General features: G+C 38.5%; 1 protein-coding gene across 1 annotated transcript in view; it reads left to right on the top strand.

Annotated features, from left to right (window-relative positions):
* The window catches only part of LOC110090121 (macrophage mannose receptor 1), a 40,877-nt gene extending 30,248 nt beyond the window's left edge, over positions 1–10,629 (top strand). The window contains exons 23-30 of the mRNA XM_073003092.2: positions 1,044–1,161; positions 2,246–2,478; positions 3,444–3,609; positions 5,469–5,621; positions 6,134–6,244; positions 6,829–7,032; positions 8,211–8,249; positions 9,781–10,629. Of these exons, the coding sequence (XP_072859193.2) occupies positions 1,044–1,161; positions 2,246–2,478; positions 3,444–3,609; positions 5,469–5,621; positions 6,134–6,244; positions 6,829–7,032; positions 8,211–8,249; positions 9,781–9,971 (1,215 nt within the window). The 3' untranslated portion in view covers positions 9,972–10,629. The remainder of the gene's footprint in view (positions 1–1,043; positions 1,162–2,245; positions 2,479–3,443; positions 3,610–5,468; positions 5,622–6,133; positions 6,245–6,828; positions 7,033–8,210; positions 8,250–9,780) is intronic.
* Positions 10,630–12,409: the final 1,780 nt, after the last annotated feature.

Below are 12,409 nucleotides of genomic sequence, written 5' to 3'. Positions count from 1 at the left end.
AATTAAAAGATTAAAACATCAAAACATGGAAAAGATTACAATTATTTGCTGAAATGGGGTTCAGGGATTCAGTAGTAATTGTTAAAAGCCTGCCTGAAGAGATGGGTCTTTAGGGTTTTTTGAAAGGATAAAAGGGAAGGGGCCATCCTGCTCTCCTTCCATAGCCTGGGAGCTGCCAGTGTCCCCATCAGCTGTGCTTGTGCTGGCAATGGGACCGAGAGGAGGGTCTCCTCTGCTGATCTTAATTGCTGAGAATCATCAATCCTGCCTAGTCCAATATTGTCAATGACTCACAGGCAGAGGTTTCTGCCATACAAGAGCACTAAAATTTTATGGTGGTCTTCCATCCAAGTACTAACCAGGTACAACTCTGCTTAGATTACACAATCAGAAAAGATCAGGGTGGAAATGCAGAGCAACATCTGGAGGGTCACCCATTCCAACTTCTGGTACAGGAGGTGATTTAGGGTGTTCTGCTTTGCTATCCACTGTTGACCCTCCCATTGTTTTTTTTTTTAAAACCTCTGCAGTTGCGGCCAAACTGCAATTTCTTTTCCAAGACTGTATTCTGGGAACATCCATATCAGAAAAATCTAAAAAAACCCTTTCATATAGAGAACAAATAAATCATGCCTGATTATTAGGCATGGAAAAGGAAAAGCAGAAAACAAGATTCTGGTTGCGGGAATCAGTAATTCATATTTTATCAGTCTAGATGTAAAGCTTCTGTGATTATTTATCATGGAATTGGTGGTCAATTCCTTATTTCTCAAAAAAAGATTATTTGTGGTGTAAAATAATTGGGGACAGAGCTGAAAGAGTCATTACCTGGCAAATGGTGACTCCTTTTTTCTCCCAAAAGCAAAAATTGATTCCGATAAGATAGTGGTAAAATATGACAGGTATTCATCTACAATATATCTGGGATGGTTATAATAAGCAAAGATTCATATTTGCTCTGTTTAAAAAATATAGGATGAGGATTCTAAGAACAGGTTATAGAGTGCAACACATAACACACATTACTCTTCTTCATTCTCTAGTATTTTTATGGTAGTGATGACTGTGTTTCCATGATGAAGCAACCTGAACTACAGGCAGGAAATTGGAGAGATGGACCATGTGAAGTTCAAAAGAGCTACATCTGTCAAAGGAATACAGGTAAGTTTCTAGAAGCACAGAACAATTTCATTCTTATGAAGCCCAGAACCAATTTTCCATGTTATAGTACCCTATTTCCCCCAAAATAAGACCTTACCTGAAAATAAACCCTAGTATGATTTTCCAGGATACTCATAATATAATCCCTACCCCCAAAATAAGTCCCAGTTAAGTGAAACCCTGCCCTCCACCATTGTGCAGCAACCAGAAGATGACATAATTGTATTTGAATAAATGTAGATTTTTGTACATAAATTATTTTTAAACATCCTCTGAAAATAAGCTCTAATGTGTTTTTGGAGCAAAAATTAATATAAGATCCTGTCTTATTTTGGGGAAAACACAGTATTTTGGTCAAAAAGAAAAGGAGTATGCCAGCTTTAAAACCATTGGTGACTAGATATTTATCTGTATAAACAAATAGAAGAAAATATGGCATCAGCTGTGACTGTGATTTTAACATATATGGTAACAGACAGCCACAATTGTATGCCACTGATAAGTAATTTTTTCACAGATCATTTCCAAAATAATTCAGAAGGAAGGTTTCGGTTTACGATTATGTAGCTATATTTTAAAGTCATAATAACCTCTAGACCCATTCAGGTGCTCATAGGGGTCACTTCATCCATGCCTGTAGGTATTAATTTGAAAGCAAGAGCAGAGATCCTACATGTATGTCTCCCCTACCTGCGAACCCAGTTTGAATGCTAGAACAGACTTTTTATTCAGCAGGAACGATAGTGATTAGAAGGCGGAATGGAACAATATTCTCTTGGCTTCATCAGAAAGACTGGGGAAGATATATCTGTTAGGGATTTTATTTGCTTCTTTGGAGATTGTAAAGAACACAAATTCTGTGGCATGAGCAAGCTCCGATTTTAACTTAGACCTCGACTAACATTTTATTTTTTAACATCATTTTCAATATCCATTCAAGGTTTTAAAACATTTTATTTCAGATTTTTACCATTTAAAGATATTGAATCACAAAGGATATAATATCCATAATTTCAGTATCAAGTGGAATCAATTTATATTTTTAACATCTGAACTGCCTTTTTTCCGTATTCCTCCACCACAGATCCTGCTTTATCTCACTCTGAAACAACAATTCCAGCTTCTCAATATACGCGTTATGGAAATAGCAGCTATTCTGTCCTTGGTCCCAGAATGACATGGGAAGAAGCAAGGAAAAAGTGTAAATCTGAGCACTCAGAGCTTGCCAGCATTTTAAACCCCTACATCCAGTCATTCCTATGGCTGCAGGTCTTAAAGTATGGGGAACCTGTGTGGATTGGCCTAAACAGTAATAAGGTAAGGAAGTAAGGTGTACAGGAACAATCATGTATGCCAAGAAGCTGTATTCGGGAAACCCTGGTTAGTAATTCTCAGCACAAGGCATTTATAATCTGATTTCTACAACAGTAGGAGTAACCTGAAAACAGTTTTGGAGAAGATCTGTACTAATGCTTGGTTACATACTAGCCTGTTTGTTGGTGATACTAGTTCTGTTGGGAACTTGGGTAAAAAACTGACAGTGCTTCCAGCAAGAAAGCTGCAGTTTCAGTTATTTATAAGATCATGTTAAATATGGCAAAAGCACAGGTTTGGGTTTGAAATATTCATGGCAGGATATCATGTAGACTCAGAAACCTTTTAAGTCTATTTCTTCTAGTATTTGTGAAACTATAGTTAAAATTATGCATTGCTGGTACAGCATATGAAGTAATCATGTATTTTAGTGACTAGCTTTTGGTCATTTATATATACGTATTTGTTTTGACCCATTATTAGCTCTGTTTAATTTGTTTATAGTGGAAAATATAAAACTCATACATAAATACATTGTTGTTGTTGTTGTTGTTGTTGTTGTTGTTATTATTATTATTATTATTATTCCAGCTCTACAGTTCCATCATCATCATCATCATCATTATCAGCAGCAGCAGCAACAGGAGCTGCCGCCGCCACCACCTAATGATGATGATGATGATGATGATGATGATGATGATGGTACTGTGGAGCTGGAATGGACCCTATAGATCATCAAGTCCAGCCTATGTCAAGGAGTGCTGGACCTGATGGTCTACAGTGATACACAGTGGAGAATTGAGCATCTAGCAAAATTTAGCATCGTACCTCGGTGATTGTTAACAATTCTCTTCAGACATAAAGGAAAAAAGCAGAGGGATTAGATGAAAAAGAAGCAAAAGCAGACAAGGGCAATCGGTACGTTCTTTTATTTCTTCAGTTTCCTGAAACTAATGCTTCTCTTTTAGACTGGTGAAGTATACAAGTGGATAAGTAACTGGAGGCTGGTGTATACTAACTGGGCTGCTGAAGAGCCAAGGGAGAAAATCGCCTGTGTCTACTTAGACCGCGATGGTCACTGGAAAACAGGAAACTGCAGTGAAACACACTTCTCTATTTGTGAGCAGTATCACGGTATGAAAGGGAGTATAATATTCAACGTATGCCATTATTATTTTTTTAAATTCCCTTATGGATTCTACTTGAATTTTGCCACTCATAGTGGCAAAGTGGCACAGTGGTCTTTGAATGTTTCCCTCTTTCATAATGAATGAATTAATAAAACTGTATTGGTGTCATGTTATTTAAAAAAGGGCAAACATGAACACAACTCTGGCTTTATTAAAATATGAAATCTAGCCTCAGGTAAGCAGTTGTAGGTCCAGCTAGTTTTAGTGGAAGAATGTGTGGCAAATCTCCAAAGAGTGGAATTCCATATTTAAATTGTCCCACATTTAAATTGCAAACATTTAAATTGTCCCACATTTAAATTGCCCACATTTAAATTGTTACTTCTCTGGGTGCCATGAATGGGGAGAAATGATACTCTGAACTTACAAAAAAAGGATGAGCATCACTGTGGTGGCACTCTGGTTTTGGAATAGGTCCCTTCTCGGAAATTTAACTGATTACTACTAACCTTATGGTTTGGTGGAGTTTTTCTGATACATTATCAAAATATAACTTTGTGCATTTCAATTCCTTTTAAAAAACCAGTTGACTTGTTTTCTGAAAAATTTAGATTACAAAATCTTATTTTGTAATTGGATTGCTAGTGTGGTTATTTTTTGGGGGTGGTGGTAAAAGCTCTTACGTATGAAATGGGGTTGCTACATTTTAAGAATAAACAAAAATGTTTAAAAAATTATTTACTGAGGTGCAAATTTGGTGGAACACAGTGGGGATTATCTCTCACTGTATAGGCAACAGGTTTCTCATATTGAATGTAACATTTTAATAGCATCATCTTTTAAGATTTTAAATAGTTTGACTGGAATGCCATTACCTCCACTGGCCTTGTCGTTAGCCAGTGATTCTGGAGTGGGCCACTCTTTTCTTTTCAGAAGTACCAAGAAACAAGTGAGCAAAACTAGGTCCATTTGTGGACCAGCCTAAACTATAGGTTGCCACCGTAAGGAGCAATAAGATTTGCTTGAACAAATTTCTAGGAACATTCTTGGCTGCAGGTTTCAAGGGACTTTGACTGAGTGCTTGTGTTCATGCCTCTGGAGTCAGAGGACATTTCAATTGGGAAAAGCAGCAGCACTTTCAGCATGAGCACTGTACATCTAATCAGAAGTAAGTCCCATTGAATTGTATGAGGCTGATACTCCTGCAGAGTATTTAACAAAATTATTATGCGCATGGCTTCCTTTATGCTAAAAGAACTCTACTTTTATATCCTTAAACTGGTACAGACTTGATCAAAAGGAGTCTGGGGTGGGATAAAGCAGTTTACAGTGGTGCCTCGCATTACGACATTAATTCATTCCAGCGAAATCGCTGTAGAACGAAAACGTCATAATGTGAAAATAAAAAGCCCATTGAAACGCATTGAAACCCCTTCAATGCATTCCAATGGGCTGGAAACTCATCATCCAGCGAAGAGTGCTTGTGCAGCGAGGAAACAGCAGGGAGCCATTTTATTTACCCGGTGGCCATTTTGAAACCACCGATCAGCTTTCTGAAAATTGTCGTTGTGCGAAGAATCGGTTCCTGAAGCAGGGAACCGATCATCGCAAAGCAAAAAAAACCCTATTCAGACCATTGTTTTGCGCAATTGCGATCGCAAGAAGATCATAATGTGGTTTCGTCGTAATGCGGGGCAGTCAAAGTGGGGCACGACTGTATTCTGAATTATTCAAAATTGAATTATGACTTTGGGTTATTCTGAATATGGAAACTATATTCACTACAAAATTGTGGTGTTACACAAGGTCCTTAAAGAGGAAGCTGCTGCTTTTTAAAATACAAAATTATCTGTTTCATTATAGGTGAAATCCCAACAGAAACTCCAGAGGTCCCAGGAAGATGTCCCACTTCAAAAGAAACACTAAGATCTTGGATTCCATTTCGAGCTTATTGCTATACAATCTATACGGTCAAAGTGAGTTGGCCTGCAGCATCTATGAAATGTGCTCAGTTAGGTGGGTGCTATTTTGAATGAGATCACAACCCCAATAATTTTCTATGTTACTGGGTTCCTAGTCAGTATGTAAAGCAGTGTGATGTAGTGCTTAGGTTTATTATGAAGACAGTATACTGTAGAAAGGAACTTGATTGTCTTCAATCAATTTTCTTATCATCCTGCCATCTCCTCCATTTCATATTAATTTTATTGCTACCACATCTTCTTTCTTTGCTACAGTTCTCTATATGAAATCTATATCCCATATATTAGGAGAAAATACATTATGTGGACATTTTTTCTTACATAATTTATTGTCTTTCCATTACTTGTGAATTAGAGTTTGGAAGAATTCTTTACAATTTTATTATATTTTTTGTTATTTCGTAGTTGTTTTTTAGGACATAAGCATATTTGAAAGACTGAATGGTGTATCTTTTGCTGATGCTGGATTGGGCTATTAGGCCATTGCATTTTTTTAAAGAAGGTGTTAAATTTAATTAGCTTCTTTGACTCCCCTGGTGTTTTTAGGTGGCACGTTGACTTCAATAGAAGATGTAGCTGAACTGAAATTTCTGCTGGAACACACTCAGCAACTTAATGCCATGGACTTCTGGATAGGCTTGTTCAGAAATGTGCATGGTAATTATATACATTTCAATATTTATCTGTACTCTTGTATGATAAAATATAATCCATGTTCCCTCTTTTTCCAAAGTGAAAGAACTCAACAGAAAAGACTGGTGAATTTTCTTCACCATGGAATTTTTCACAAGCCCATTCAGAAGAAAGTCCACCCATTTTCAAGAAGTCCCCCACACCTCTTAGTATTGACACTCATGTGCTCATGGTGATGTATGCACCAACCTTATCATACTGTCACCTGGAAAAGGAGGGTCTCCCCCCTTTCCTTTATTTAACAAGGAAAGAGGTAGTTTTAGATCTGAATGGGGAAAGAGAACCATGTAAAATTTCTGAAAGTATCTATCAAGGTAATTAATTGACCCAGGGGGAAAAAACTGCTAGATCAGTTTCTCTTAGTGTGTACTTCACAGCAGTCAACAAAGGGTGTGGACTTGTGGAGTGGTCCAGTGTGATCCTTTCCCTGGTGATCACATGATGCATGGGGAAATGTGCACTTAGTGTAATTTCCACATCATATTACAACTAACGTGCTTCCCTTTTCTGTTTTACTCGGGATGCTTTGTGTTTATTTTTATAATTAGGAGAATGGAAGTGGGAAGACAACTCGGAAGTAGATTATATCAACTGGAAAGATGGACAAGCTGGAATTCCTGTTGAAAGATCTTATTACCAGGACACTGGTTTTGGATTTCAAGACCACTGCACTTCCATGAATGGTTATAAAGGAGAATGGTCCAGTGGATCCTGCAATCTACATTGGGGATTTATTTGTAAAACCAAGAAAAGTAAGGCTTAAATTGTAATTGTTATATTCTGGATTAAGTAAGGGCTCTGGTAGAAAATTGTATTTGATTGGGCAGTATATTTGTACTGAATTCTGAAAATAAGATATTTCTCTTTCATAGAAGGCCCCCCTTATGAGTAGCCAGAAAACTCTAGTGAAATGAGAGACACACACCTTTGCAGCCATCTGATCACTCCCACATGTCTTCATGCCTTTTATTCTCTAATGATAGTAACTGTAGACTGTCTTCAATGTTCCAGAATAAAAGCCAAAGAAAAGAGCTATTCATTCACATCTATAAAAATCTAATGGTGATACAAGATATTCAGTTTAAAGGTCATTGCCTTGGACTTTAATTACCTACTCGGTTTCACAATGTCAAATTAGCTTGTCTTGGAATTAGTATAACTATTGACAACCTTTTTTGTTATTCTAATTAGTGGCCTCTGACCACATCCTTTTTCACCAGTGAATACCCAACTTTCTGTGGTAGAAGGGGACTATTGACCTGCATCTACCTCTTTCCAACACACTCTGGATCATTTCCCAACAAACTGTTGATGAGAGTCTTGCTTTCAGTTTTTGTAAAAACAGTTCTGAATGCTTGCTGGTTTATTACTATTGCTAAAACAGAAATAACAGGATACAGTGGTGCCCTGCATGACAATGATAATCCGTCCAATAGAAATCGCTGTTTAGCTAAATCATCGTCATGCGAAAACTATTTCCCCATTGGAATGCATTGAAACCTGAGGTGTATGAGTGTCGTTTTGTGAAGATCGCCCATAGGGCAGCCATTTTGCGAAGCGCCAATTAGCTGTAAAAATGGCTGTCCTGTGAAGCATGGGTCTGGAAAACACAGGGTAGCCATTTTGCAGAGCCGCCGATCAGCTGTAAAAATGGTTGTCGTGAGAACAAACGGTTCGCGAAGCACTGACCAAATTGTCGTCAAGCGAAAATTGCCCATTTGAATGACTGTTTTGCGAATCGCTATAGCGATCGCAAAAAGTCATTGTTATGCAGATTCATTGTTTAGCAGGGTCGTCATCTAGTGAGGTACTACTGTACTTTAAATACCCTAAAACAGGATGTTTGTGTTAAAATCCATTTACATCTCTCCATAATATTTATATCACATATATAATAACTCACATATATATTTTTGTTTTAATTTTATAGTTATCGACAAGCCGACTGAAGAGCCTAGAACAGATAAAAGTAAGACTATTTCTTTAAAATATTAAAAAACTCAGTTCAAATTATAAGCACGTGTACATCAAAGTTCAAAACAATAAGTTCAAAGCAAAAGATTGGGAGTTTATCCATAAAGGAACACAGGAACATTTCAGTGGCATAGGCAACCACAAGCAGGAGGGCAATTGGCTACACAGCAGACACACCAAATTCCAAGTCCATTGCAACTATTGGTTTTTGTATAACAAGAAAACAATACCCCTTTACAGTTCCAGTGAGCATTCTCACACACACCCATTGCATATCTACTCAAAATCAATTCACAGGTCATTCCAACATTCAGGCTTATGCTTGCCTACACAGGGTCAAACTAGATGATACATCTAGAGTGCTTATAGAGATGCTTCCCCAAGTGGTGAAAGATCTCTGTCTCTCACAGGACAAGAATCTCCTCGCCTCCTTATGTTACATTTCACTTCCTTTTTTAAAAAAAAGGCCATTGAAATACAGACTTTATTTGGAAATTCCACCATTTGCCTGCCCCACTTCTGTCTCATGTCAGGGTCCGGCCTCTGGCTTCAGCTAAATTACTGAGGCATGCATTTCTTTGGAAATCTTATTGCTAAAGGGGGAATGGTTGAATTAGAATTGGTATACATGCTCCTCAAAATCTAGTTCATCCTCAGAAACAAGCATAACTGGATAAGACCTAAGTAATTGATTAAATATTTTTGTTAATGATGCTCAGACCACTTGCCACTGAAATTCCAAATCAAGGGTCCCCCAACTTTTTGGACTTGTTGGCACTTCTGAAAAACTACAGTTCCCCAAACAGAAAAAAAACTAATCTGGGAACCAGCTCAAAATCTCTCTAGAGCAATGGTTCCCAGTCATAGGTCCCCAGATGTTCTGGGACTAAATCTCCCAGGAGCTTTCACCACCAGCTGCGCTGGCCAGGATTTCTGGGAGTTTCAGTCCAAGAACATTTGGAGACCCAGTGTTGGGAAGCACTGCTCTAGGAGGTGGTGAGGAAGGAAGGAATCCAGAATTGCTTTAGGCTGACTAATTGTAGAAATGGACGTGAGGGAAATGGACCCAGAATCTGGCTAACTAAGTAATAAAATAATTACAGGCCACTGGGAGATGGGGTTTCCTGGAATCTGAGAAACAGTAAGCAAGAGGGATAGTCCATATCTTAACATAAACCATGTAACTTATTCTCACACTCATACACCTCACCTCCTGCTGTCACTCATCATATAACTTTTGATGCCTTATGTACAGTCTTTTATGAGTCCTTGATCACCCTATCATCTCCTGGGGATTGTATGCCATTTTCTTCCAGTTGGGTTTCTTATCCACTTTATCTCCCTGCATGAGCGACCTACAGATGTCATGTTACCAACAGCCCTGCTCAGCTTTTCCAAACTCAAAGGTGTGGCTTCCTTTATGGAGCCAATAAAAATATTGTATATTCCAGAAATACAAAGTACTCTCACCTTTGACATAGTATGGGACAGTTAATGTCTTATATATACACTTTTTCTATTTATAGACCATGGAAACATTCCAGCATCAGCACATGGCACAACTGTGGTGGTGGTTATCCTGGTTATCCTCGTCCTTGTTGGAGCAAGTGTTACAACCTATATGTTCTACAAAAGAAGAAGCAAGCAACAGCAAACAACTGGTGGATTTAACAACGCTTTGTATGGAGACAATGTGGTTATTCTTCACAATCACTGAATGTCCGTGGACAACAAAGGGAAAGTTTAACATGTGCAGGTTGCATTCCCACCAACATTCCCTCTAATTTTCTGTCCCACTGTGTGGGAGCCTCACTCTATATGTGTGGGGGTGGGGGTGGGCAAGGTTTCATTCAAAATAGGAAGTAAAATCATCTGCCTGCTGTCCATGCACTGCCCTGATGGAGCTCTGGCCAAGTCCGTGTGCACACAGCTTAGGGAAAGGCAACTATTGAATTTAATAGACCCTATTTCTGAATAGATGAAGTAGTACTGCATTATTAATAAACCAGTGGAAATAACAATTTAGAAAAGATCTGTCCTAAGCAGGAATATGTGGAATTAACCTTTGACAACAAGACTCACAAATCGAATGTTCTGAATGCATAAGGTGTATTTAATGAACAGGGCTTGAAAAAATTTAGAATGTCTCACCAGTCTGTCAAAAATTTCACCAGTCAGCATAACTGGCCTATAGCCTTGCAATTTATGTTTAAACTTAAATTTAAACTAGGTAGTTTCTACATGTGTACAAACCCAAAATAAATATACCTTCATATTTGGGTTATTACCTGTGTGCCTATAGGGTCATAAAGCTTGTATTTTGAATGCCTTTCTTTTGAATGTCTCCAGCAAAAACAAAACTGAAAGCAAAAGCACCCGGCCTCTTAAGGAGCCAGGTCGTTCAGTTGAAATTGAGAGCAGGGAATCTCCATACAGTGGACCCTTGACTTACAGACGGCTTGACTTACAGACTTTTTGTGTTACAGACTTCTCTGGCCGCAAAATTTAGGTTTGACTTGCAGACTGAGATTTCACTTACAGACCAGAAAAAAACCAAAATGGAACAAAAACGGCCTGTTATGGGATTAATCGGTTTTCAATGCACTGTAGGTCAATGGAGACTTGACTTACAGACTTTTTGACTTGAGAACCGCCTTCCAATATGGATTAAGTTCTCAAGTCAAGACCCCACTGTATTCTCCAGCATGGGACTACTCTACATTCTCCAGCAGAGCTATACAGTGGTGCCTCGCATTACGATGTTAATTTGTTCCAGCTGTAGAACGAAAACATCATAAAGTGAAATTAAAAAGCCCATAGAAACGCATTAAAACCTGTTTAATGCGTTTTGATGGGATTAAAACTCACCGGCCAGCGAAGATCCTCCATAGGGCAGCCATTTTCGCTGCCTGTCTTGCGAGGAATCCGTCCCTAAATACAGCGGGGAGCCATTTTATTTACCCAGTGGCCATTTTGAAACCACCGATCAGCTGTTGGAAAATTGTTGTTTTGCGAAGAATCGGTTCCCGAAGCAGGGAACCGATCATTGCAAAGTAAAATTCCGCCATAGGAAACATCGTTATGCGATCACAAAAGCGATCGTAAAAAGTTCATCGTAATGCAATTTCGTCATTAAACAAAGCTATCGTAATGCAAAGCACCACTGTATAACTATGTGCTGCTCAAACTCTCTTCTCGCAAGAAGAGGGCTATTTTTCCTTTTGCAATGGGAAGTGGGAGGGGAGGACTGCAGGATCAGAGTGAGAGGCGGACTGAGGGTAAGGACACAAGGAGGGAGGGAGGGAGCTGTGGCTTGTCAAACAGTGTTTTTTCACTCGTCACAGACAAGTGGACGAGTGGATTTTTCAAGCCCTGTTATTGAAAGTATTGCCTGTACAGAATATTTTCAAATTAAAGACTTGATCTGTAAAATTATTATTTCATTATCATTTGACAATCAAGAGTGTATAAAATATGACTGTACTAATTTAATGGACACTTTGTGCATGTCGCCCTTTTGAAAAAGTTCGGTGGTGCTGGTAGAAGAAGAATGGGGCATAGTGTTTCCCCACCCAGGGATAAAGCCACTGTCTTTAGGCACAGTTACATAATTTACATGAATTGAAAGCTGGATCAGAGTATTTGAAATCAGTTTAAAATCATCTGGTAGTCACATGGTCTTTGTGTCAGTGTGTGTATCCTAATCGGTCAACTTGTAATAAAATTTTAAACTCTGCAATATATCAGTGCAGTGGACTACACAGGATTGCTGTGTTAGGAAGAGAATTGTTTTTTATATTTATTCAAAATATCTCTTGCGCTGTCGCAACATGAGATTGGGAAGGTGGTAGAACCAAGAGAAGGGCCTCATCACAAGATCCTATGAGCCAAGAAGGTCATATGGAGTGATGTGATCAGTCAAACCATCTGGATCCAAGCAATACAGAGCTTTGTTAGTGTGGCTTGAGAGTGTTTTGGACAAGAATGTTTTGGAAGACAACTTCTATTATCCTTGGCCATGCTGGCTCGGGCTTCTGGGAACAGAATTCTAAAGCATATGGAAGGACAAAATGTCTAACCCTGAATTATTTGGGAGCTTGCAAAATAATTATATTCAAACCAGAAATATAATCATCATCATCTTAGAGGTGCAGA

Source organism: Pogona vitticeps, chromosome 6 (assembly GCF_051106095.1).
Source record: "Pogona vitticeps strain Pit_001003342236 chromosome 6, PviZW2.1, whole genome shotgun sequence".
NCBI classification, from domain to species: domain Eukaryota; kingdom Metazoa; phylum Chordata; class Lepidosauria; order Squamata; family Agamidae; genus Pogona; species Pogona vitticeps.
The sequence above is the reverse complement of the archived record's forward strand: the minus strand, read 5'-3'. Positions and strand labels throughout refer to the sequence as shown.